General features: G+C 51.0%; 1 protein-coding gene across 5 annotated transcripts; it reads right to left on the reverse strand.

Annotated features, from left to right (window-relative positions):
• Positions 1-4,245: 4,245 nt before the first annotated feature.
• Positions 4,246-21,193, reverse strand: cep57 (centrosomal protein 57). 5 transcript variants are annotated; one of them, XM_055914154.1, is made up of 11 exons: positions 21,106-21,193; positions 20,227-20,401; positions 17,789-17,974; positions 17,560-17,681; positions 17,314-17,439; positions 16,927-17,004; positions 7,363-7,470; positions 6,656-6,730; positions 6,004-6,212; positions 5,765-5,909; positions 4,246-5,630 (listed from the first exon to the last, which is right to left on the reverse strand). In XM_055914154.1, the coding sequence occupies exons 1-11, from the start codon at positions 21,109-21,111 to the stop codon at positions 5,427-5,429; spliced, it is 1,434 nt and encodes a 477-aa protein (XP_055770129.1). In that variant the 5' UTR covers positions 21,112-21,193; the 3' UTR covers positions 4,246-5,426. The 5 variants fall into 5 exon arrangements, with proteins under 5 accessions (XP_055770129.1, XP_055770128.1, XP_055770131.1 ...); XM_055914153.1 differs by having other exon boundaries at positions 20,931-21,187; XM_055914156.1 differs by lacking the exon at positions 16,927-17,004 and having other exon boundaries at positions 20,931-21,187.
• Positions 21,194-21,524: the final 331 nt, after the last annotated feature.

The raw sequence follows: 21,524 nt of genomic DNA on the forward strand, positions 1-21,524 counted from the left end.
TAGGAGCTGCGTAAAGCCCTGGATGAGCGTACCAGAAAAAATGCACAGCTGGACAGGCGAGTCAAGCAGCTGGAACAGCAGAATTATGCCTTCGGAGATAAGATGGAAATTCTGAACAGTGATCTGTCCGTCCATAAGCACAAGAACAATGAGGATAAGGTGAAGATGTGTGTGAGCTGAACCATTGTATGGCCTGTTGCAATCGATGAGGACCAAATGACTCTTCTTCAACAGGAGGAGTTTAACAAGAGGAAAACGTCATACATCGAGAAGATTGAAAGCACATCCTGGAGTTTTGGTAGATGGTGATGGACTTAGAGGAAATTGCCAGGAACGCTGGCAAAGAACATGAGATGACAGCTCTGTTGCGCGCGAGAAAGGGTCTCTCTCCCTCACCGGGGAACTCACTCAGTGAGAGGAACTCCATGGTTGAAGAGACCGAGATAGAGGTTGCACCTGCTTCCATCCAGAGCTGGCTGATGAGAAATCTGCTTGGAGGGCTCCAGAAGGTGGTCTACCAGGCAGGGATGTTCTACCTAGGCGTCTACAAGCATTTCGCTACACCCGCAATAACATCTGCTAAACATGTGTATGTTACCAATATAATGAGATTTTATTATGTCACTGTGTAGGCCTAATGGCCTCCAGTGTGCCTTCCCATCCTTCAGGGCGCAGCAAAATACTTTGTAAACCCTTATTGCACACTTCAACACACTACCCTCCCTCCCTTCTGAATTATGTTCACCATTACCTACAGTGGGCTCCAAAATGACTGGCACCCCTGACTGGCAATGCACAAACAATACTTTAAAAAATATAAACAACATAATTATAGAGATAAACTCAAAATACCAACATGTGAGAAATACTGGACTTTATTAATGTTTCAATGGAACCCACCAAAATCATACAATTATTTAATACAAAATACATTTCATAATTATTGGCACTCCTGATTTAGTACTTAGTGTAACCACCTCTGGCAAGGATAACAGCATGGAGTCTTTTCCTGTAATGTTTGCCAAGGATAAGGAACACATTTGGAGGGATTTTGGACCATTCCTCTATGCAGATCCTTTCAAGATCCTTCACATTCTTGGGTTTGCGCTTATCAACTGCACTCTTCAACTCAGCCCACAGGTTTTCGATTTGATTTGTAGTCCGGCGACTGAGATGGCCATGGCAGAACATTGATTTTGTTGTCACAGAACCATTTCTGTGTGGATCTTGAGGTATGTTTTGGGTCATTGTCTTGTTGGAAAGTTCACATACGGCCAAGTTCCAGCCTGCTGGCAGAGGCAACCAGATTGTCAGCCAAAATTGCCTGATACTTGGTGGAATTCATTATGCCATCAATCTTAACCAGTGTCCCTGGACCTCTGGATTAAAACAGCCCCAAAACATCACTGACCCACCACCATATTTCACCGTGGGTCAGTGATGTATGAGGTGCCTCTCCTTGTATGCATCTCTGTTTCAACGCCAAACATGCTGATGCTGTATCTGACCAGAACACCTTCTTCCAGTCATAATTTAAATGACGTTTGGCAAACTCCAAGCGCTTGCATCTGTGTCTTGGGGTCAGAAAGGGCTTTCTTCTGGCAACCCTTCCAAAGAGCCTGTGGTTGTGGAGGTGGTGTCTGATGGTGCTTTTTTAAACCTGGTGATCTCAAGACGACACCAAGGCCTGCAATTCTTTCACAGTGATTCTTGGGGATTTTGCTGATTCTATCACCATCCTCCTCCCTATCCTGGGGGGCAAAATGCATTTGCGCCCTCTACCCATGAGGTTTTCAACTGTTCCATATCTTTTAAATGTTTTAATAATTGCCCTGACAGTGCTCAGTGGTATATTCAATAGTTTGTGGATCTTCTTGTAGCCATTACTAGATTTATGAAGGTCTACAACCATCTGTCTCTTTTGAACTGCCAGTTCTTTTCTTTTCTTCATGGTGTTGGATGACAAAGGGATATTGCATGCGTGTTACCTCATTTTTATACCCTTGTGAAACAGGAAGTGATGTAATGGCTCAATATTGTTCCTTAAGACTCAGATGAACTTAAATAAGTGGAATTTAATTCCTGGTTTAATTTTGGTAGATGTTATTAACAATAATCTACACATGTGCCATTCATTGTGAAACCTTGATTTGGAGGACATTGATTTTTAATGAAATCAATAAATGATTTTGGTGTGTTCCATTGAAACATTATTAAAGTACAGTATTTCTCACATGTTGGTATTTTGAGTTTATCTCTATTATTATATTGTTTAAGGTATTGTTTGTGCATTGCCAGTCAGGGGTGCCAGAAATGTTGGAGCCTACTGTATATTTGATTTCTGTTACGCATGCATCTTCAGGATGTCCAGCCCACGTGGGATTATAAGGGTTTGCTGTAGCCAAACAAAAATCTGTGTTTATCATTTTACCTATGTTTTAATTAATAAAATATTTCCCTCCCCTAAAAACTGTTGATTGTTTGAGCCTACTACTGATAGAATTTCATAGGCTATAATTATTGATGGCAAAATCATTTTAAGGGCAAAGCTTACATTTTAGAAAAACATCACCATGATCACCATGGTCATGTAGTCAAATTTTCTTTAGATTTCATGAATAGCAAATGACGTATTAGGCTATTGAGATGTGCTGAGATACAGGCTTAACCGTTGACCACAGCAGGAAAGGATACAAAATCAGCAAAAAAAGAAATGTCCTCTCACTGTCAACTGCATTTATTTTCAGCAAACTTAACATATGTAAATATTTGTATAAAACATAAGATTTAACAACTGAGACATACATTGAACAAGTTCCACAGACATGTGACTAACAGAAATTGAATAATGTGTCCCTTAACAAATGGGGGGGGTCAAAATCAAAAGTAGCAGTCAGTATCTGGTGTGGCCACCAGCTGCATTAAGTACTGCAGTGCATCTCCTCCTCATGGACTGCACCAGATTTGCCAGTTCTTGCTGTGAGATGTTACCCCACTCTTCTACCAAGGCACCTGCAAGTTCCCGTACATTTCTAGGGGGAATGGCCCTAGCCCTCACCCTCCGATCCAACAGGTCCCAGACGTGCTCAATGGGATTGAGATCCGGGCTCTTCGCAGGCCATGGCAGAACACTGACATTCCTGTCTTGCAGGAAATCACGCACAGAACGAGCAGTATAGCTGGTGGCATTGTCATGCTGGAGGATTATGTCAGGATGAGCCTGCAGGAAGGGTACCACATGAGGGAGGAGGATGTCTTCCCTGTAACGCACAGCGTTGAGATTGCCTGCAAAAACAAGCTCAGTCCGATGATGCTGTGATACACTGTCCCAGACCATGACGGACCCTCCACCTCCAAATCGATCCCGCTCCAGAGTACAGGCCTCGGTGTAACAGTCATTCCTTTGACGATAAACGCGAATCCGACCATCACCCCTGGGGAGACAAAACCGTGACTCGTCAGTGAAGAGCACTTTTTGCCAGTCCTGTCTGGTCCAGCGACGTTAGGTTTGTGCCCATAGGCAACGTTGTTGCCGGTGATGTCTGGTGAGGACCTGCCTTACAACAGGTCTACAAGCCCTCAGTCCAGCCTCTCTCAGCCTATTGCGGACAGTCTGAGCACTGATGGAGGGATTGTGCGTTCCTAGTGTAACTCGGGCAGTTGATGCCATCCTGTACCTGTCCCGCAGGTGTGATGTTCAGATGTACCAATCCTGTGCAGGTGTTGTTACACATGGTCTGCCACTGCGAGGAAGATCGATTGCAATTTATTGCCCTGGCCACATCTGCAGTCATCATGCCTCCTTGCAGCATGCCTAAGGTACATTCACACAGATGAGCTGGGCATCTTTCTTTTGGTGTTTTTCAGAGTCAGTAGAAAGGCCTATTTAGTGTTCTAAGTTTTCAGAACTGTGACCTTAATCGTCTGTAAGCTGTTCGTGTCTTAATGACCGTTCCACAGGTGCATGTTCATTAATTGTTTATGGTTCATTGAACAAGCATGGGAAACAGTTTTTAAACCCTTTACAATGAAGATATTTATATTTTAATGAATTATCTGCCTAAGACAGGGTCGTTTCTTTTTTTGCTGAGTTTATAGTCAGTATTCCATTTACCACACTGACATCTCACCGATGGAGATGGTAAAGTCATTCTGTCTGGTGCTGATGGGACACAACATTACGAGAAAAACATTTTCAACAACTTCTAAACAATAAGTTCCATTATTCATATCAAGGAAAGTGTCAACACTAGAAAATAAATAGTTTATTTCAGACCATTTGATACACAAGCCGTAATTGTAGAATTTAAAATGTTGGTCCAAGTAAACAACCGGAATCCGCAACACACACACACCATTTTTAGGGACGTCGTAAGGCTTCCCAACCCACAGCAACACCCCCCCCTGTTCGTTCCCTAGTCACACACTCAAATGTGTCTTAATCTTAGGGAATCGTTACAGAGTGGTTACACCATTTAATACACAAAACTACACACAAAATTCAGTCTATTGCTGTGAGCGAAGGTTTGCAGCAACAGTGGAACACACAGTATCAGATTTATACAACACACCCTGTTAAACCCCTGGGAGAGCCAATAGATGAATCAGATATACTGTACACATCAGGAGGAGTGTTCTCTCTCTGCAGTCTGTATGATGTCACTGCTATGCTGCTCTACCAAAGACATCTGAAACACATCAGTACCGGCCTTCTCTACACCCCAATGTCCCTGGAAGTCATTCATCAGCATCCTCCTCTTCCAAATGTCCTTGGTAGGCCTCATTCCTCTTCGCTACACGACGACACCCACGGGACGTCCATCAGAGAAGTTCAGGATGATAAAGTCTGACCAGCATCATGGTCCATTTCCTGATGCAGTCTGGTGAGTAATAGTGTCTCAGTCACGTCAGTGTGGTTGGTCCTGTTGTGGTCAGTAGCTCCATTGTGGTTGGTCCTGTTGTGGTCAGTAGCTCCATTGTGGTTGGTCCTGTTGTGGTCAGTAGCTCCATTGTGGTTGGTCCTGTTGTGGTCAGTAGCTCCATTGTGGTTGGTCCTGTTGTGGTCAGTAGCTCCATTGTGGTTGGTCCTGTTGTGGTCAGTAGCTCCATTGTGGTTGGTCCTGTTGTGGTCAGTAGCTCCATTGTGGTTGGTCCTGTTGTGGTCAGTAGCTCCATTGTGGTTGGTCCCGTTGTGGTCAGTAGCTCCATTGTGGTTGGTCCTGTTGTGGTCAGTAGCTCCATTGTGGTTGGTCCCGTTGTGGTCAGTAGCTCCATTGTGGTTGGTCCTGTTGTGGTCAGTAGCTCCATTGTGATTGGTCCTGTTGTGGTCAGTAGCTCCATTGTGATTGGTCCTGTTGTGGTCAGTAGCTCCATTGTGGTTGGTCCTGTTGTGGTCAGTAGCTCCATTGTGGTTGGTCCTGTTGTGGTCAGTAGCTCCATTGTGGTTGGTTGGGGCGTAGCGAGGTCTGCAGGGACCTCATGTCCCTGAGCAGTGTGAGACTTTTCCTGCTACGGTCCCCCGGCCGAACCTCGACCGCTCCGGCAGAGCGACTGCGTGTGGTCACTGTGGTGGTCACCTTCACCTCTCCACCTTGCTTCTGACCACGAGCATCTCTCATAAACCTCTTCACCTACACAGAGACAGAAAGTGAGAAACACTGTAAAACTCCGTCAAATGTATGCGTTTGTGGATACGTTGAAGGCAAAACCACAGTTAAATAGTTCTTAGTCATCAAACTGTGTGTGTGTGTGTGTGTGTGTGTACCTGTGCTTGGTGACTGCGTAGCTTGCTGATCTGCTCTCCTTTTCTCTCCATTCTCCTGAGTAGAGTCTCCTGTTCTCTCTCCACCTCCCTCCTCTCCCGCTCACACACACAGGCCTCAGCCTGCCGCACCAACTCCTGCTGCTCACTGACACACACACACACACATTTACATACACAACTGAGATAGCTATTCATGCTGAAACAAAGTCTCAGACTCTCTAACAGACAGACACACTCACAGACTCATGTGTCCCAGTTCATCCTGCAGGGCCAGCAGGAGGTCTGATAGCTCCTCCCCACAGGAAGAGGAGGAGCCGCTGCCATTGGCTTGCTGGGCCAGAGGGGTGTGAGAGAGGACGCGTGCGTTACATAGCTGGGGCTGATGCTGCTTCAGCAGGGAGAGAACAGACTGGACGTTGGCCCTGACCGAGTGACTGCAACCTACAGACTAGAGAGAAAGACAGAGATGACAGAGTGACTGCACCCTACAGACTAGAGAGAGAGACAGAGATGACAGAGTGACTGCACCCTACAGACTAGAGACAGGGACAGAAATGACAGAGTGACTGCACCCTACAGACTAGAGAGAGAGATGACAGAGTGACTGCACCCTACAGACTAGAGAGAGAGACAGAGATGACAGAGTGACTGCACCCTACAAACTAGAGAGAGAGACAGAGATGACAGTGACTGCACCCTACAGACGAGAGAGAGAGACAGAGATGACAGTGACTGCACCCTACAGACTAGAGACAGTGATGACAGAGTGACTGCACCCTACAGACTAGAGAGAGAGATGACAGAGTGACTGCACCCTACAGACTAGAGAGAGCTGAGGAGGGTGTCTGCTTACAAACATTTGTTCTGCATATATGATGTGCATGTTCGTACCTTCCCTGCTACAAAAGGGACGTCTCCTAGGCTCAGTCTGTAGTGTGGCTGTGAGGCCTGCTGCAGAACAGGTTTCTGGTAGAGCAATTCACATCAGAAAAGGTGTTGGAGATATTGGTATGGATCAAAGGCTTGTTGGCCAATCAGATATGTGGCCTGAACAATTAGTTTATTGTGTGTGTGTGTGTGTGTGTGTGTGTGTGTGTGTGTGTGTGTGTGTGTGTGTGTGTGTGTGTGTGTGTGTGTGTGTGTGTGTGTGTGTGTGTGTGTGTGTGTGTGTGTGTGTGTGTGTGTGTGTGTGTGTGTGTGTGATGATGATGACTGGCACACTAGAGTTCACCTCACAGGAAAATGACAGCAGTTATTGTTAGTGACGGAAACTGTTGTCGGGTAACAGTTACTGTCAGGTAATGTTCATGTCCCACGGGATAGAGAGGCAGAGAAATAACAGAGGGAGGAGCGAACAGAGGGAGGAGCGAACAGAGGGAGGAGCGAACAGAGGGAGGAGAGAACAGAGGGAGGAAAGAACAGAGAGAGGAGAGAACAGAGGGAGGAGCGAACAGAGGGAGAAGAGAACAGAGGGAGGAGAGAACAGAGGGAGGAGAGAACAGAGGGAGGAGAGAACAGTGAGAGAGGTGGATCACATCGACTGACATTCATCTCCAACAGAAACACCAGCACCTAAAGGCTCATGGGAAGGCTGCTACCTTGGAGAAGTGTTTCTTCTCTCTGATTGTACTTCTGGTTTTGGGAAGGCGGGGTGAGGGCGACACAGACTGGATCAGGATACGATTGGCCTCCAGACCTGTCTGTAACTGAGGACCAGTGAGAAAACAGTGTGCAAAATAGTTGCAATACACATCTCTAGAGTGTGTGTACCTGGTTAGCCTGGTCCTGTGTGTGTGTGTGTGTGTGTGTGTGTGTGTACCTGGTTAGCCTGGTCCTGTGTGTGTGTGTGTGTGGGTACCTGGTTAGCCTGGTCCTGTGTGTGTGTGTGTGTGTACCTGGTTGGCCTGGTCCTGTGTGTGTGTGTGGGTACCTGGTTAGCCTGGTCCTGTGTGTGTGTGTGTGTGTGTACCTGGTTAGCCTGGTCCTGTGTGTGTGTGTGTGTGTGTACCTGGTTAGCCTGGTCCTGTGTGTGTGTGTGTGTGTGGGTACCTGGTTAGCCTGGTCCTGTGTGTGTGTGTGTGTGTGTGTGTGTGGGGGTACCTGGTTAGCCTGGTCCTGTGTGTGTGTGTGTGTGTGTGTGTGTGTGTGTGTACCTGGTTAGCCTGGTCCTGTGTGTGTGTGTGTGTGGGTACCTGGTTAGCCTGGTCCTGTGTGTGTGTGTGTGGGTACCTGGTTAGCCTGGTCCTGTGTGTGTGTGTGTGTGTACCTGGTTGGCCTGGTCCTGTGTGTGTGTGTGTGGGTACCTGGTTAGCCTGGTCCTGTGTGTGTGTGTGTGTACCTGGTTAGCCTGGTCCTGTGTGTGTGTGGGTACCTGGTTAGCCTGGTCCTGTGTGTGTGTGTGTGTGTGGGGGTACCTGGTTAGCCTGGTCCTGTGTGTGTGTGGGTACCTGGTTAGCCTGGTCCTGTGTGTGTGTGTGTGTGTGTGTGGGGGTACCTGGTTAGCCTGGTCCTGTGTGTGTGTGGGTACCTGGTTAGCCTGGTCCTGTGTGTGTGTGGGTACCTGGTTAGCCTGGTCCTGTGTGTGTGTGGGTACCTGGTTAGCCTGGTCCTGTGTGTGTGTGGGTACCTGGTTAGCCTGGTCCTGTGTGTGTGTGGGTACCTGGTTAGCCTGGTCCTGTGTGTGTGTGGGTACCTGGTTAGCCTGGTCCTGTGTGTGTGTGGGTACCTGGTTAGCCTGGTCCTGTGTGTGTGTGGGTACCTGGTTAGCCTGGTCCTGTGTGTGTGTGTGGGTACCTGGTTAGCCTGGTCCTGTGTGTGTGTGTGGGTACCTGGTTAGCCTGGTCCTGTGTGTGTGTGTGGGTACCTGGTTAGCCTGGTCCTGTGTGTGTGTGTGGGTACCTGGTTAGCCTGGTCCTGTGTGTGTGTGTGTGTGGGTACCTGGTTAGCCTGGTCCTGTGTGTGTGTGTGAGTACCTGGTTAGCCTGGTCCTGTGTGTGTGTGTGGGTACCTGGTTAGCCTGGTCCTGTGTGTGTGTGTGGGTACCTGGTTACCCTGGTCCTGTGTGTGTGTGTGGGTACCTGGTTAGCCTGGTCCTGTGTGTGTGTGGGTACCTGGTTAGCCTGGTCCTGTGTGTGTGTGGGTACCTGGTTAGCCTGGTCCTGTGTGTGTGTGTGTGTGTGTGGGTACCTGGTTAGCCTGGTCCTGTGTGTGTGTGTGTGTGTGTGTGGGTACCTGGTTAGCCTGGTCCTGTGTGTGTGTGGGTACCTGGTTAGCCTGGTCCTGTGTGTGTGTGGGTACCTGGTTAGCCTGGTCCTGTGTGTGTGTGGGTACCTGGTTAGCCTGGTCCTGTGTGTGTGTGGGTACCTGGTTAGCCTGGTCCTGTGTGTGTGTGTGGGTACCTGGTTAGCCTGGTCCTGTGTGTGTGTGTGGGTACCTGGTTAGCCTGGTCCTGTGTGTGTGTGTGGGTACCTAGTTAGCCTGGTCCTGTGTGTGTGTCTGGGTACCTAGTTAGCCTGGTCCTGTGTGTGTGTGTGGGTACCTGGTTGGCCTGGTCCGGTGTGTGTGTGTGGGTACCTGGTTGGCCTGGTCCTGTGTGTGTGTGGGTACCTAGTTAGCCTGGTCCTGTGTGTGTGTGGGTACCTAGTTAGCCTGGTCCTGTGTGTGTGTGTGGGTACCTGGTTAGCCTGGTCCTGTGTGCGTGTGTGGGTACCTGGTTGGCCTGGTCCTGTGTGTGTGTGGGTACCTAGTTAGCCTGGTCCTGTGTGTGTGTGGGTACCTAGTTAGCCTGGTCCTGTGTGTGTGTGTGGGTACCTGGTTGGCCTGGTCCTGTGTGTGTGTGTGGGTACCTAGTTAACCTGGTCCTGTGTGTGTGGGTACCTGGTTAGCCTGGTCCTGTGTGTGTGGGTACCTGGTTAGCCTGGTCCTGTGTGTGTGTGTGGGTACCTGGTTAGCCTGGTCCTGTGTGTGTGTGTGGGTACCTGGTTAGCCTGGTCCTGTGTGTGTGTGTGGGTACCTAGTTAGCCTGGTCCTGTGTGTGTGTGTGTGTGTGTGTGTGGGTACCTGGTTAGCCTGGTTCTGTGTGTGTGGGTACCTGGTTAGCCTGGTCCTGTGTGTGTGTGTGGGTACCTGGTTAGCCTGGTCCTGTGTGTGTGTGGGTACCTGGTTAGCCTGGTCCTGTGTGTGTGTGGGTACCTGGTTAGCCTGGTCCTGTGTGTGTGTGGGTACCTGGTTAGCCTGGTCCTGTGTGTGTGTGGGTACCTGGTTAGCCTGGTCCTGTGTGTGTGTGTGTGTGTGTGTGTGGGTACCTGGTTAGCCTGGTCCTGTGTGTGTGTGTGTGTGTGGGGGGGGGTACCTGGTTAGCCTGGTCCTGTGTGTGTGTGGGTACCTGGTTAGCCTGGTCCTGTGTGTGTGTGGGTACCTGGTTAGCCTGGTCCTGTGTGTGTGTGGGTACCTGGTTAGCCTGGTCCTGTGTGTGTGTGTGGGTACCTGGTTAGCCTGGTCCTGTGTGTGTGTGTGGGTACCTGGTTAGCCTGGTCCTGTGTGTGTGTGTGGGTACCTAGTTAGCCTGGTCCTGTGTGTGTGTGTGGGTACCTAGTTAGCCTGGTCCTGTGTGTGTGTCTGGGTACCTAGTTAGCCTGGTCCTGTGTGTGTGTGTGGGTACCTGGTTGGCCTGGTCCGGTGTGTGTGTGTGGGTACCTGGTTGGCCTGGTCCTGTGTGTGTGTGGGTACCTAGTTAGCCTGGTCCTGTGTGTGTGTGGGTACCTAGTTAGCCTGGTCCTGTGTGCGTGTGTGGGTACCTGGTTAGCCTGGTCCTGTGTGCGTGTGTGGGTACCTGGTTGGCCTGGTCCTGTGTGTGTGTGGGTACCTAGTTAGCCTGGTCCTGTGTGTGTGTGGGTACCTAGTTAGCCTGGTCCTGTGTGTGTGTGTGGGTACCTGGTTGGCCTGGTCCTGTGTGTGTGTGTGGGTACCTAGTTAGCCTGGTCCTGTGTGTGTGGGTACCTGGTTAGCCTGGTCCTGTGTGTGTGGGTACCTGGTTAGCCTGGTCCTGTGTGTGTGTGTGGGTACCTGGTTAGCCTGGTCCTGTGTGTGTGTGTGGGTACCTGGTTAGCCTGGTCCTGTGTGTGTGTGTGGGTACCTAGTTAGCCTGGTCCTGTGTGTGTGTGTGTGTGTGTGTGTGTGGGTACCTGGTTAGCCTGGTTCTGTGTGTGTGGGTACCTGGTTAGCCTGGTCCTGTGTGTGTGTGTGGGTACCTGGTTAGCCTGGTCCTGTGTGTGTGTGGGTACCTGGTTAGCCTGGTCCTGTGTGTGTGTGGGTACCTGGTTAGCCTGGTCCTGTGTGTGTGTGGGTACCTGGTTAGCCTGGTCCTGTGTGTGTGTGGGTACCTGGTTAGCCTGGTCCTGTGTGTGTGTGGGTACCTGGTTAGCCTGGTCCTGTGTGTGTGTGTGTGTGTGTGTGTGGGTACCTGGTTAGCCTGGTCCTGTGTGTGTGTGTGTGTGTGTGGGGGGGGGTACCTGGTTAGCCTGGTCCTGTGTGTGTGTGGGTACCTGGTTAGCCTGGTCCTGTGTGTGTGGGTACCTGGTTAGCCTGGTCCTGTGTGTGTGGGTACCTGGTTAGCCTGGTCCTGTTTGTGTGGGTACCTGGTTAGCCTGGTCCTGTGTGTGTGTGTGTGGGGGGGTACCTGGTTAGCCTGGTCCTGTGTGTGTGTGTGTACCTGGTTAGCCTGGTCCTGTGTGTGTGTGTGGGGGGGTACCTGGTTAGCCTGGTCCTGTGTGTGTGTGTGTACCTGGTTAGCCTGGTCCTGTGTGGGTACCTGGTTAGCCTGGTCCTGTGTGTGTGTGTGTGTGGGTACCTGGTTAGCCTGGTCCTGTGTGTGTGTGTGTGTGTGTGTGTGTGTGTGTGTGTGGGTACCTGGTTAGCCTGGTCCTGTGTGTGTGTGTGTGTGTGTGTGTGTGTGGGTACCTGGTTCATCTGGTCCTGTGTGTGTGTGGGTACCTGGTTAGCCTGGTCCTGTGCGTGTGTGGGCACCTGGTTAGCCTGGTCCTGTGTGTGTGTGGGTACCTGGTTAGCCTGGTCCTGTGTGTGGGTACCTGGTTAGCCTGGTCCTGTGTGTGTGTGTGTGTGTGTGTGTGTGTGTGTGTGTGTGTGTGTGTGTGTGTGTGTGTGTGGGTACCTGGTTAGCCTGGTCCTGTGTGTGTGTGTGTGTGTGTGTGTGGGTACCTGGTTAGCCTGGTCCTGTGTGTGTGTGGGTACCTGGTTAGCCTGGTCCTGTGTGTGTGTGGGTACCTGGTTAGCCTGGTCCTGTGTGTGTGTGGGTACCTGGTTAGCCTGGTCATGTGTGTGTGTGGGTACCTAGTTAGCCTGGTCCTGTGTGTGTGTGGGTACCTAGTTAGCCTGGTCCTGTGTGTGTGTGTGGGTACCTAGTTAGCCTGGTCCTGTGTGTGTGTGTGGGTACCTGGTTGGCCTGGTCCTGTGTGTGTGTGGGTACCTAGTTAGCCCGGTCCTGTGTGTGTGTGGGTACCTAGTTAGCCCGGTCCTGTGTGTGTGTGGGTACCTAGTTAGCCTGGTCCTGTGTGTGTGTGTGGGTACCTGGTTGGCCTGGTCCTGTGTGTGTGTGTGGGTACCTGGTTGGCCTGGTCCTGTGTGTGTGTGTGGGTACCTGGTTGGCCTGGTCCTGTGTGTGTGTGGGTACCTAGTTAGCCTGGTCCTGTGTGTGTGTGTGTGGGTACCTGGTTAGCCTGGTCCTGTGTGTGTGGGTACCTGGTTAGCCTGGTCCTGTGTGTGTGTGTGGGTACCTGGTTAGCCTGGTCCTGTGTGTGTGTGTGTGGGTACCTGGTTAGCCTGGTCCTGTGTGTGTGTGTGGGTACCTAGTTAGCCTGGTCCTGTGTGTGTGTGTGTGTGTGTGTGTGTGTGTGTGTGTGTGTGTGTGTGTGTGTGTGTGTGTGTGTGTGTGTGTGTGTGTGTGTGTGTGTGTGTGTGTGTGTGTACCTGGTTAGCCTGGTCCTGTGTGTGTGTGTGGGTACCTGGTTAGCCTGGTCCTGTGTGTGTGTGGGTACCTGGTTAGCCTGGTCCTGTGTGTGTGTGTGTGGGTACCTGGTTAGCCTGGTCCTGTATGCGTGTGTGTGTGTGGGTACCTGGTTAGCCTGGTCCTGTGTGTGTGTGTGGGTACCTGGTTAGCCTGGTCCTGTGTGTGTGTGTGTACCTGGTTAGCCTGGTCCTGTGTGTGTGTGGGTACCTGGTTAGCCTGGTCCTGTGTGTGTGGGTACCTGGTTAGCCTGGTCCTGTGTGTGTGTGTGTGTGGGTACCTGGTTAGCCTGGTCCTGTGTGTGTGTGTGTGTGTGGGGGGGGGGTACCTGGTTAGCCTGGTCCTGTGTGTGTGTGTACCTGGTTAGCCTGGTCCTGTGTGTGTGTGTGGGTACCTGGTTAGCCTGGTCCTGTGTGTGTGTGTGTGTGTGGGGGGGGGTACCTGGTTAGCCTGGTCCTGTGTGTGTGTGGGTACCTGGTTAGCCTGGTCCTGTGTGTGTGTGGGTACCTGGTTAGCCTGGTCCTGTGTGTGTGTGGGTACCTGGTTAGCCTGGTCCTGTGTGTGTGTGGGTACCTGGTTAGCCTGGTCCTGTGTGTGTGTGTGGGTACCTGGTTAGCCTGGTCCTGTGTGTGTGTGTGGGTACCTGGTTAGCCTGGTCCTGTGTGTGTGTGTGGGTACCTAGTTAGCCTGGTCCTGTGTGTGTGTCTGGGTACCTAGTTAGCCTGGTCCTGTGTGTGTGTGTGGGTACCTGGTTGGCCTGGTCCGGTGTGTGTGTGTGGGTACCTGGTTGGCCTGGTCCTGTGTGTGTGTGGGTACCTAGTTAGCCTGGTCCTGTGTGTGTGTGGGTACCTAGTTAGCCTGGTCCTGTGTGCGTGTGTGGGTACCTGGTTAGCCTGGTCCTGTGTGCGTGTGTGGGTACCTGGTTGGCCTGGTCCTGTGTGTGTGTGGGTACCTAGTTAGCCTGGTCCTGTGTGTGTGTGGGTACCTAGTTAGCCTGGTCCTGTGTGTGTGTGTGGGTACCTGGTTGGCCTGGTCCTGTGTGTGTGTGTGGGTACCTAGTTAGCCTGGTCCTGTGTGTGTGGGTACCTGGTTAGCCTGGTCCTGTGTGTGTGGGTACCTGGTTAGCCTGGTCCTGTGTGTGTGTGTGGGTACCTGGTTAGCCTGGTCCTGTGTGTGTGTGTGGGTACCTGGTTAGCCTGGTCCTGTGTGTGTGTGTGGGTACCTAGTTAGCCTGGTCCTGTGTGTGTGTGTGTGTGTGTGTGTGTGGGTACCTGGTTAGCCTGGTTCTGTGTGTGTGGGTACCTGGTTAGCCTGGTCCTGTGTGTGTGTGTGGGTACCTGGTTAGCCTGGTCCTGTGTGTGTGTGGGTACCTGGTTAGCCTGGTCCTGTGTGTGTGTGGGTACCTGGTTAGCCTGGTCCTGTGTGTGTGTGGGTACCTGGTTAGCCTGGTCCTGTGTGTGTGTGGGTACCTGGTTAGCCTGGTCCTGTGTGTGTGTGGGTACCTGGTTAGCCTGGTCCTGTGTGTGTGTGTGTGTGTGTGTGTGGGTACCTGGTTAGCCTGGTCCTGTGTGTGTGTGTGTGTGTGGGGGGGGGTACCTGGTTAGCCTGGTCCTGTGTGTGTGTGGGTACCTGGTTAGCCTGGTCCTGTGTGTGTGGGTACCTGGTTAGCCTGGTCCTGTGTGTGTGGGTACCTGGTTAGCCTGGTCCTGTTTGTGTGGGTACCTGGTTAGCCTGGTCCTGTGTGTGTGTGTGTGGGGGGGTACCTGGTTAGCCTGGTCCTGTGTGTGTGTGTGTACCTGGTTAGCCTGGTCCTGTGTGTGTGTGTGGGGGGGTACCTGGTTAGCCTGGTCCTGTGTGTGTGTGTGTACCTGGTTAGCCTGGTCCTGTGTGGGTACCTGGTTAGCCTGGTCCTGTGTGTGTGTGTGTGGGTACCTGGTTAGCCTGGTCCTGTGTGTGTGTGTGTGTGTGTGTGTGTGTGTGTGTGTGTGTGTGTGTGTGTGTGGGTACCTGGTTAGCCTGGTCCTGTGTGTGTGTGTGTGTGTGTGTGTGTGTGGGTACCTGGTTCATCTGGTCCTGTGTGTGTGTGGGTACCTGGTTAGCCTGGTCCTGTGCGTGTGTGGGCACCTGGTTAGCCTGGTCCTGTGTGTGTGTGGGTACCTGGTTAGCCTGGTCCTGTGTGTGGGTACCTGGTTAGCCTGGTCCTGTGTGTGTGTGTGTGTGTGTGTGTGTGTGTGTGTGTGTGTGTGGGTACCTGGTTAGCCTGGTCCTGTGTGTGTGTGTGTGTGTGTGTGTGGGTACCTGGTTAGCCTGGTCCTGTGTGTGTGTGGGTACCTGGTTAGCCTGGTCCTGTGTGTGTGTGGGTACCTGGTTAGCCTGGTCCTGTGTGTGTGTGGGTACCTGGTTAGCCTGGTCATGTGTGTGTGTGGGTACCTAGTTAGCCTGGTCCTGTGTGTGTGTGGGTACCTAGTTAGCCTGGTCCTGTGTGTGTGTGTGGGTACCTAGTTAGCCTGGTCCTGTGTGTGTGTGTGGGTACCTGGTTGGCCTGGTCCTGTGTGTGTGTGGGTACCTAGTTAGCCCGGTCCTGTGTGTGTGTGGGTACCTAGTTAGCCCGGTCCTGTGTGTGTGTGGGTACCTAGTTAGCCTGGTCCTGTGTGTGTGTGTGGGTACCTGGTTGGCCTGGTCCTGTGTGTGTGTGTGGGTACCTGGTTGGCCTGGTCCTGTGTGTGTGTGTGGGTACCTGGTTGGCCTGGTCCTGTGTGTGTGTGGGTACCTAGTTAGCCTGGTCCTGTGTGTGTGTGTGTGGGTACCTGGTTAGCCTGGTCCTGTGTGTGTGGGTACCTGGTTAGCCTGGTCCTGTGTGTGTGTGTGGGTACCTGGTTAGCCTGGTCCTGTGTGTGTGTGTGTGGGTACCTGGTTAGCCTGGTCCTGTGTGTGTGTGTGGGTACCTAGTTAGCCTGGTCCTGTGTGTGTGTGTGTGTGTGTGTGTGTGTGTGTGTGTGTGTGTGTGTGTGTGTGTGTGTGTGTGTGTGTGTGTGTGTACCTGGTTAGCCTGGTCCTGTGTGTGTGTGTGGGTACCTGGTTAGCCTGGTCCTGTGTGTGTGTGGGTACCTGGTTAGCCTGGTCCTGTGTGTGTGTGTGTGGGTACCTGGTTAGCCTGGTCCTGTATGCGTGTGTGTGTGTGGGTACCTGGTTAGCCTGGTCCTGTGTGTGTGTGTGGGTACCTGGTTAGCCTGGTCCTGTGTGTGTGTGTGTACCTGGTTAGCCTGGTCCTGTGTGTGTGTGGGTACCTGGTTAGCCTGGTCCTGTGTGTGTGGGTACCTGGTTAGCCTGGTCCTGTGTGTGTGTGTGTGTGGGTACCTGGTTAGCCTGGTCCTGTGTGTGTGTGTGTGTGGGGGGGGGGGGTACCTGGTTAGCCTGGTCCTGTGTGTGTGTGTACCTGGTTAGCCTGGTCCTGTGTGTGTGTGTGGGTACCTGGTTAGCCTGGTCCTGTGTGTGTGTGGGTACCTGGTTAGCCTGGTCCTGTGTGTGTGTGGGTACCTGGTTAGCCTGGTCCTGTGTGTGTGTGTGTACCTGGTTAGCCTGGTCCTGTGTGTGTGTGTGTGTACCTGGTTAGCCTGGTCCTGTGTGTGTGTGTGGGTACCTGGTTAGCCTGGTCCTGTGTGTGTGTGTGTGGGTACCTGGTTAGCCTGGTCCTGTGTGTGTGTGTGTGGGTACCTAGTTAGCCCGGTCCTGTGTGTGTGTGGGTACCTGGTTAGCCTGGTCCTGTGTGTGTGTGGGGGTACCTAGTTAGCCTGGTCCTGTGTGTGTGTGGGTACCTGGTTAGCCTGGTCCTGTGTGTGTGTGGGGGTACCTGGTTAGCCTGGTCCTGTGTGTGTGTGGGTACCTGGTTAGCCTGGTCCTGTGTGTGTGGGTACCTGGTTAGCCTGGTCCTGTGTGTGTGGGTACCTGGTTAGCCTGGTCCTGTGTGTGTGGGTACCTGGTTAGCCTGGTCCTGTGTGTGTGGGTACCTGGTTAGCCTGGTCCTGTGTGTGTGGGTACCTGGTTAGCCTGGTCCTGTGTGTGTGTGTGGGTACCTGGTTAGCCTGGTCCTGTGTGTGTGTGGGTACCTGGTTAGCCTGGTCCTGTGTGTGTGTGGGGGTACCTGGTTAGCCTGGTTCTGGACCAGTTTCCTCTGGTGTTCTTCTTCCAGCAGTTTCAGCTCCAACTCACGAATCTTCCTCTAAGACATACAGACATCAGACCCACCAAATCCTAGTTGGGGTGAGTTTGCGCGTGTGTGTGTGTGTGTACCTCTGCGTGTGTGTGTGTGTGTGTGGTGTGTGTGGTGTGTGTGGTGTGTGTGGTGTGTGTGGTGTGTACCTCTGCGTGGTTCTCTGTGTGTGTGTGTGTGTTTGTGTACCTCTGCGTGGTTCTGTGTGTGTGTGTGTGTGTGGTGTGTGTACCTCTGCGTGGTTCTGTGTATGTGTGTGTGTGTGTGTGTGTGTGTGTGTGTGTGTGTGTGTGTGTGTGTGTGTGTGTGTGTGTGTACCTCTGCATGGTTCTGTGTGCGGGTCAGTCTCTGGTGTTCCTGCTCCAGTAGCGCCAGCTTCTCTAACTGGGTCTGGTGGGCAGAGTCAGGGGCGGGAGCAACTGACCTGGTCATCTCCAGGGAAACCTGAAAGAGTCACTATGGTAACTGAGTGCTACGGGAGCATCATACATACAGCTAGAGATCCTGTCGTTAGCCTGTCTCTCTGGGTTAGCATAGATAATGCTAGGTAAGGCGTATGCTAACCTGGCGTTTGAGCAGGGTTGTTCTGTCGGCCTCTGCGTTGCGGACCATCTTCCTCATGTACTCCAGTTGTCTGTCCAACAGCTTACAGCGAGCCTCCGCTGCAGCCAGCTGAGTCACTAACACTGAGGGGACCGAGGGGAGAGAGAGAGACAGAGAGGGGTGAGGCAGGGGGAAAAAAGAGCTTCTGTTTACTCTCAAACAAAACACATATATTTTGGAAAATGATCACCTTGGTTGGGTTCTGACTGGTGGCTGGTCTCTCTATTGTGTGTGTCTGTGGGTTTGTGTGTGTCACTCCTTAGGTCAGTGTGTGAGGTCTCCTTCTCCAGGCTGTGTAGACTCCGCTCCGTTCTGCCTCTCTCCAACTCCAGCTTCCTGATCTTCTCCTGTAGGTTCATCAGAGCAGACAGGATCGCTACACACACACACACACACACACACACACACACACACACACACACACACACACACACACACACACACAGTATAATCCTCTCTGAAGATGAATATCGTACCATCATATCTTGCCTTATCTGTTATCCCACACACTCGGAGTTGAAGCTATTCTCCACCAGACATTCATGAGTAAAAACTTTATCAGCAATTACTTCATTCAGCCACTCAGAAGAGTAGAGGTGTGAGTACAGAGTGAGAGAGAGATGGGTGAAGGTAAGAGGATAGAGGTGTGAGTACAGAGTGAGAGAGAGATGGGTGAAGGTAAGAGGATAGAGGTGTGAGGTGTGAGTACAGAGTGAGAGAGAGATGGGTAAAGGTAGGAGGATAGAGGTGTGAGTACAGAGTGAGAGAGAGATGGGTGAAGGTAAGAGGATAGAGGTGTGAGGTGTGAGTACAGAGTGAGAGAGAGATGGGTAAAGGTAGGAGGATAGAGGTGTGAGTACAGAGTGAGAGAGAGATGGGTGAAGGTAAGAGGATAGAGGTGTGAGTACAGAGTGAGAGAGAGATGGGTGAAAGTAGGAGGATAGAGGTGTGAGTACAGAGTGAGAGAGAGATGGGTGAAGGTAAGAGGATAGAGGTGTGAGTACAGAGTGAGAGAGAGATGGGTGAAGGTAAGAGGATAGAGGTGTGAGTACAGAGTGAGAGAGAGATGGGTGAAGGTAGGAGGATAGAGGTGTGAGTACAGAGTGATAGAGAGATGGGTGAAGAGGATAGAGGTGTGAGTACAGAGTGAGAGAGAGATGGGTGAAGGTAAGAGGATAGAGGTGTGAGTACAGAGTGATAGAGAGATGGGTGAAGGTAAGAGGATAGAGGTGTGAGTACAGAGTGAGAGAGAGATGGGTGAAGGTAAGAGGATAGAGGTGTGAGTACAGAGTGATAGAGAGATGGGTGAAGGTAGGAGGATAGAGATGTGAGTACAGAGTGAGAGAGAGATGGGTGAAGGTAAGAGGATAGAGATGTGAGTACAGAGTGAGAGAGAGATGGCTGAAGGTAGGAGGATAGAGGTGTGTGTACAGAGTGATAGAGAGATGGGTGAAGAGGATAGAGGTGTGAGTACAGCATGATAGAGAGATGGGTGAAGGTAGGAGGATAGAGATGTGAGTACAGAGTGATAGAGAGATGGGTGAAGGTAAGAGGATAGAGATGTGAGTACAGAGTGAGAGAGAGATGGGTGAAGGTAAGAGGATAGAGATGTGAGTACAGAGTGAGAGAGAGATGGGTGAAGGTAAGAGGATAGAGATGTGAGTACAGAGTGAGAGAGAGATGGGTGAAGGTAAGAGGATAGAGATGTGAGTACAGAGTGATAGAGAGATGGGTGAAGGTAGGAGGATAGAGATGTGAGTACAGAGTGAGAGAGAGATGGGTGAAAGTAAGAGGATAGAGGTGTGAGTACAGAGTGAGAGAGAGATGGGTGAAGGTAAGAGGATAGAGGTGTGAGTACAGAGTGATAGAGAGATGGGTGAAGAGGATAGAGATGTGAGTACAGAGTGAGAGAGAGATGGGTGAAGGTAAGAGGATAGAGGTGTGAGTACAGAGTGAGAGAGAGATGGGTGAAGGTAAGAGGATAGAGGTGTGAGTACAGAGTGAGAGAGAGATGGGTGAAGGTAGGAGGATAGAGATGTGAGTACAGAGTGAGAGAGAGATGGGTGAAGGTAAGAGGATAGAGGTGTGAGTACAGAGTGATAGAGAGATGGGTGAAGGTAGGAGGATAGAGATGTGAGTACAGAGTGAGAGAGAGATGGGTGAAGGTAAGAGGATAGAGGTGTGAGTACAGAGTGAGAGAGAGAGATGGCTGAAGGTAGGAGGATAGAGGTGTGAGTACAGAGTGATAGAGAGATGGGTGAAGAGGATAGAGGTGTGAGTACAGAGTGATAGAGAGATGGGTGAAGAGGATAGAGGTGTGAGTACAGCATGATAGAGAGATGGGTGAAGAGGATAGAGGTGTGAGTACAGAGTGAGAGAGAGATGGGTGAAGGTAGGAGGATAGAGATGTGAGTACAGAGTGAGAGAGAGATGGGTGAAGGTAGGAGGATAGCGATGTGAGAGTGGGGATAGAGGGATAGCGTTTAGCAGAGCCTCTGTTAATAGGCTGTGGTGTCACGTGTCACCTGCTGTTGCCATGGAGACCAGCCTGACCACATAACCACAATGGAAACTGTCTCACCCACACACAATGTAGTTCTAGCAGCAGTGCAGGTAGTGATTGGTTACCTGTACTGCTGCTTTCTGGGAATGCCTTGCTGGACAGGGTCTGGCAGGGTACGTGTGTGTTGCGAGTTGTGAGTGTGTAGGAGGGTAGAGAGGTGTTGACGAAGGGGCGGTCTGCGGGGTAGTCTTTGTAGGAGGGTAGAGACGGAATGTCAGACATCACACCGACAGAGAGCTCCTGCAGACAGACAGAGACAGTCAGGGAACCACCATTTCTAACACCATGATATTACTGTCCCCAACACGGATAATATTATTACTACCAAACACTACAAACTGTCTCCCATTCTAATGATCGATTTAATTCCTTAGGATTGTCCCCCAAAACAAAGGCCACACACTCCCCTCTACATCACCAATGGAATTATCTGGTACACAGTTACTAACGTTTAGTGATGTTCAGTTTAATTCAGTGTTGCACAGAAAGGCCGACTATGGTCACTCTCACTTTAACAATAACATTATTGACTAGCTCTTAGCTTAAAGCAAAGTTCGCTTGCTAGCTAAGTAAAAACAAGAAGCTGTGTCAAATGGTTAACGATAGCTTGCTGAATAACATCTAGTTGGATCTGAAGCAAACATGCAACTTACAATAGTTAACTAGCTAAACTTTACTCCATTAAAATGCAAGCTAAGTTAGCTGGCTAACTAGCCAAGACAGGTTTGTTTAGTTGGATCGCTAATGTTAGCCTGCTTGCTATGTTTACCTTCTCTCGCCTGACGGATGGTTTTGACACTCTCTCCATTGATGGCAACCAACTAACGTTATAGCTACTTGCCAGCCGAGCTAGCTACATGGCTAACGTTTTTATCCGTACGGTCTCTTCAATTCAAAAAGAGCACATCAATATTAAATATATAATGTCAGGGCAGCATTTTTACCATCATGTATGCACACAGAAAGCAAAATACCGCGCGAAGACTGAATACGGAGGTTCCCCTTACAGAGCTACGTAGGCGATGACGTCACACGGCGTACAGACGCTCGGGCTTCTCTCCAAAACCATCAAATATCGTCCAGACCTGTAAATATATATATATATACACACACACATACATGACGAGTGCATGGTGTTATCTGTGGTTGTGTGGGTCAATAGCTCAGAGTTTACATCAACCAGAATTGACACAGCAGATTCTCCCTCTGACTTGGGAAATTAACGAGAGAAGAACACATTTAGCCTTTAGTGAAAGGCAGCAAAAGTAACAGACTTACATCAGTGTAATGTTACAGCTTCACTCATCCACAGCAGCCCACGTGCCTCCGCTGAAGGCTTACCAGCTGTCAATTCTTTACAGTA

This window comes from Salvelinus fontinalis, unplaced genomic scaffold (genome assembly GCF_029448725.1).
Source record: "Salvelinus fontinalis isolate EN_2023a unplaced genomic scaffold, ASM2944872v1 scaffold_0473, whole genome shotgun sequence".
NCBI classification, from domain to species: domain Eukaryota; kingdom Metazoa; phylum Chordata; class Actinopteri; order Salmoniformes; family Salmonidae; genus Salvelinus; species Salvelinus fontinalis.